Genomic DNA, 5,000 nt, shown 5'->3' on the forward strand with positions numbered 1-5,000 from the left:
CCCCCGGGATCTGTGAAAAGCTCGTCTGGAGGTGAGAGTTGAAGACCTCGCTAACAGAGGGTTCAGCCAGGCGTTCCCGAGTCTGACCGGCTTCCTCCCCTGCCAGCGCATCCAACTCACCACCAGGTGGTGATCAGTTGACAGCTCAGCCCCTCTCTTCACCCGAGTGTCCGAGACACACGGCCGAAGGTCAGTTGACACGACCACAAAGTCTATCATCGACCTCCGGCCTAAGGAGTCCTGGTGCCACGTGCACTTATGGACATCCCTGTGCTCGAACATGGTTTGGACAAACTGCGACTAGCACAGAAGTCCAATAACAGAACACCACCCCTCTCGAGGAGCTGGGTTCCAGAGCCCAAGCAGTGCGTGGAGGTGAGCCCGACTATATCTAGCCGGTACCTCTCAACCTCCTGCACAAGCTCAGGCTCCTTCCCCCCCAGTGAGGTGACGTTCCACGTCCCAAACGCCAGAAGCTGCGTCCGGGGATCGGGTCGCCGAGGCCCCCGCCGTCGACTGCCGCCCGATCCACATTGCACCCGACCCCTACGGCTTCGGGCTGAGCCCGGCCGGGCCCCACGGGCAAAAGCCCGGCCACCAGGCGCTCTCCTGCGGGCCCCAACCCCAGGCCTGGCTCCAGGGTGGGGCCCCGGCTCCGCCATGCCGGGCGACGTCACGGTCCTTGATCTTCTTCCTGTCATAAGGGTTTTGTGAACTGCTTTTGGTCTGACCCATCACCTAGGACCTGTTTGCCTTGGGTGACCCTGCTGGGGGCTCAAAGCCCCCGACAACATAGCTCCTAGGGTCATTCGGGTGCTCAAACTCCCCCACCACGATAAGGTAGTAGTTCAGGGGGGAGTAAAAGAAAGTCAGCTGGTTAAAGTTTGGATGTGTGCGTGCTGATTGGTCTGATCTCAGGACAGATCTGCTTCACTACATCCTGACTCCTTGACTCCTTGACTCCTTGACTCCTCTCAGATTGTGGGATTATCATGATGGCAGACAGATGGTAGGAATATGCTGAACATTATTTTGTAGCGGTAAGACGACTGAAGAGAAACAGGAAGTGTGAGCAGTAGAGTGAGGGGCGTGTCAGCTGCTGCGGTCACATGGATGTTTAACACCAACACAGTTGCTCCCAATGATTCTAAGTTGAAGACAGACTCGTGCTCACGTTCTACACTGCAGAGATAAACCATGAAACAATAATTTCTGAGTGCCATAGGAGGAGCACGTAGCCACGTTTACCCTTCAGTGCTGGAGGCAGCGTTCCCAGTCTGAAGCCACGTGTTGGTGACCTCACGCTGAACGAACCGCTCGGCACAGAGACGCCTGAGAGACGGGGACGCTGCAGAGACGTGAGGCTGGGACATCGGATTAATGGAGCTCCAGCAGCCTGAGGCCGCTCGCTCTGCTGTCCTCTGTGACTCCACACCATGACAACATGCATCATCATTTGTTTCTGTCACCACACAGCCGCCTCCTGCTCACACACATCCACAGCTCACTGCCTGCTGATTGGATGATACAGCCGACCATGGCTTTGATGGAGGTACAACACCAGACCAACCTGACCATGAATATTTAAAGTCCTCTCCTCCAACAGCAGCTTCAAGCAGCAACCTCCAACACTGCAGTGTAACATCCTGCAGTACCTGGAGTGTCCACTAGAGGCTGGCTGCAGTACCTGGAGTGTCCACTAGAGGCTGGCTGCAGTACCTGGAGTGTCCACTAGAGGCTGGCTGCAGCAGCACAGGAAGTCACATACACACCCATTCAAACAGCCTGTTTTTACAGCAGACATGAACATGTTTACAGCCTGCTTCAAAAAACCAAATAGGTGTGATTAGCTCATGTCTCCATCCACACACACTGTACGGGGGGAATGTTTTGATGACTCAGCAGTTTTGATTGGATGAAGGATCAGAGTTATTCACAGTAAGGCGTTTAGCTGAGCTGATTGACAGGTGGGCGCCGTGTAACGGTTTGTCAGGAGGCTTAAAACCCGCCTCAGCTCTCAGCCTGTAGTTAGCTTGACTCAAAGTTAGCCTGCTAGCATTTCCAGCACGGAGATCGCCATCCATGGGACTCCAGCGCCCCCTGCAGGGACACACGGGGGACTCCAGCGCCCCCTGCAGGGACACACAGGGGACTCCAGCGCCCCCTGCAGGGACACACAGGGTACTCCAGCGCCCCCTGCAGGGACACACAGGGTACTCCAGCGCCCCCTGGAGGAACAGATGTTAACAGTCTGTGATCCCTCTCATGGGTCCAGATAAGACGAAGTCGATAAAGAGAATAACTTTTTTGGTTTCCTTCATGTTCGTCCTTTCTGTGTTCAGGTTTTCAGTCTGAAGAAAGAGAATGTGCCTTTACCGAAAACCTTCCAGTGGCAGACCCTCACAGTGCATCGACCAATGAACTGCGAGGAGTGGTGCGAGAAAATGGCACAGTTCGTTGCAGCCGAGGCTCACGCTGCTATGCATTGTGGGAAAAGAGAGCAGACGGAGAAATACACCTGGTGAACCAAGGTGAGAGAGAGAAACACTGACCTCATGTTGTGTTCAGGTACAGTCCGACCTCATGTTGTATTCAGGTACAGTCCGACCTCATGTTGTATTCAGGTACAGTCCGACCTCATGTTGTGTTCAGGTACAGTCCGACCTCATGTTGTGTTCAGGTACAATGTGACCTCTTGTTGTGTTCAGGTACAATCTGACCTCATGTTGTGTTCAGGTACAGTCCGACCTCATGTTGTGTTCAGGTACAGTCCGACCTCATGTTGTGTTCAGGTACAATCTGACCTCATGTTGTGTTCAGGTACAATCTGACCTCATGTTGTGTTCAGGTACAATCTGACCTCATGTTGTGTTCAGGTACAGTCCGACCTCATGTTGTGTTCAGGTACAATCTGACCTCATGTTGTGTTCAGGTACAATCTGCTCTCATGTTGTGTTCAGGTACAATCTGATCTCATGTTGTGTTCAGGTACAATCTGACCTCATGTTGTGTTCAGGTACAATCTGACCTCATGTTGTGTTCAGGTACAATCTGATCTCGTGTTGTGTTCAGGTACAATCTGATCTCATGTTGTGTTCAGGTACAATCTGACCTCATGTTGTGTTCAGGTACAATCTGACCTCATGTTGTGTTCAGGTACAATCTGATCTCGTGTTGTGTTCAGGTACAATCTGATCTCATGTTGTGTTCAGGTACAATCTGATCTCGTGTCGCCATTTTCCAGGTTGTTGGGTTCACCAGCAGGTGTGTAATGTTGATCGTTGCCTGGTAACGACGACGCCGTCTGAGATCCAAAATGGCAATTTCAGATTCTGCTGCTGCAGCAGAGACCTCTGTAACGCCAACTTCACTGAGGCCCCGCCCACCGCTGACACCCCCGCCCGGAAGCCAGTGAGGACAGATGGTCCGGACGATGGACAGACAGGTGAGCGAATCTCTCTGATCTGACCAATCACGACTGATGATGTCATACCCCTTGACCCTTTTTCATTTTTTTTGTAAGTCTGTGATGTCACAGTGATGTCATCGTCCCTGCAGATTACCGACATCTGAGGCAGGCGCTCATCGCCCTGGTGACTGTCGCTGTAGCAGCCATCGCCATCGTGGCATTGTTCCTGGGATACCGCATGATGAGAGGTACACACACACACACACACACACACACACACACAGTGATTGATTGGATAATTGGAACATCATAATGAATATACTTTGCAGATGATGCAGTTAATTGTTTGTTTGTTTGTTTGTGTTTCCAGGGAAACAGAAACACAGTCTGTCAGCTCTGGATGTCATGGAAGCTGCAAACTCAGACTCTGTAGACCTGGACAATCTGAAACTACTGGAGGTACACACACACACGTACACTAACACAGTAACACACACACACACACACACACACACACTCCTACACACACTAACGACTCTCTAATCTCTCCTGGCAGCTGATTGGTCGGGGTCGTTATGGCACGGTGTTTCGCAGCTCTCTTAACGAGCGCTGCGTGGCCGTTAAACTGTTCAGCTCAGCGAACCGTCAGAACTACGCTAACGAGCGCTCCATCTACTGCCTGCCGCTGCTGCAGCAACACGACAACATCGCCCGCTTCCTGAGCGCCGATGAGAGGACGACGGCCGACGGGAGGCCTGAGTTCCTGATCCTGATGGAGTACTACCCACATGTAAGAAACCGCTTGGCGCTTCCTGCACTGTGTCGGTTCTAGACCACGTGTACTGAGGCTGGGGACGTCCTCACTGCATCTCTTAAATATTTACTCCCCTGCTCTGTGAACTTCAGATTCACCTTGTTTGCTTTATGTGATGCTTTATTTTGAAGGTGGACAAACTGAAGTATGGTGCTTTATTTTGAAGGTGGACAAACTGAAGTATGGTGCTTTATTTTGAAGGTGGACAAACTGAAGTATGGTGCTTTATTTTGAAGGTGGACAAACTGAAGTATGGTGCTTTATTTTGAAGGTGGACAAACTGAAGTGTGGTGCTTTATTTTGAAGGTGGACAAACTGAAGTATGGTGCTTTATTTTGAAGGTGGACAAACTGAAGTATGGTGCTTTATTTTGAAGGTGGACAAACTGAAGTGTGGTGCTTTATTTTGAAGGTGGACAAACTGAAGTGTGGTGCTTTATTTTGAAGGTGGACAAACTGAAGTGTGGTGCTTTATTTTGAAGGTGGACAAATGGAAAAGTGCTTTGTTTTGACGAGCTGTTAACTCAAATCTCAACACTCAGAGGCTCGTAGCGGTGAACCACTTAAAGTCGGTGTTGACACAGGTCAAAGGTCAACAGTTGAATCATGCTGTGGGTATTATTGCAGTGTTATCTCCACTTTGTGAAACAAGCAAACAACCTCTGCTGTGTGTGGAGAGAGAGTCAGCGCCTTTTGAGCCTCCTCGTTCCTCGTCTGACTATGAGCGTGACAGAAACAGGACACTGTGTGCAGCGTCCCACTTAAGACACTCCAACAG

General features: G+C 51.0%; 1 protein-coding gene across 2 annotated transcripts in view; it reads left to right on the forward strand.

The window, feature by feature from the left end:
• LOC306819152 (bone morphogenetic protein receptor type-2-like) overlaps positions 1 to 5,000 on the forward strand; it is a 28,508-nt gene that overhangs the window by 5,939 nt on the left and 17,569 nt on the right. For both annotated transcript variants that reach the window (XM_079372917.1, XM_079372916.1), the window contains exons 3-7: positions 2,343 to 2,531; positions 3,245 to 3,445; positions 3,559 to 3,657; positions 3,780 to 3,868; positions 3,966 to 4,199. In XM_079372917.1, the coding sequence (XP_079229043.1) occupies positions 2,343 to 2,531; positions 3,245 to 3,445; positions 3,559 to 3,657; positions 3,780 to 3,868; positions 3,966 to 4,199 (812 nt within the window). The remainder of the gene's footprint in view (positions 1 to 2,342; positions 2,532 to 3,244; positions 3,446 to 3,558; positions 3,658 to 3,779; positions 3,869 to 3,965; positions 4,200 to 5,000) is intronic.

The sequence above is a fragment of the Symphodus melops genome, assembly GCF_947650265.1.
Source record: "Symphodus melops genome assembly, contig: scaffold_229, whole genome shotgun sequence".
Taxonomy (NCBI): domain Eukaryota; kingdom Metazoa; phylum Chordata; class Actinopteri; order Labriformes; family Labridae; genus Symphodus; species Symphodus melops.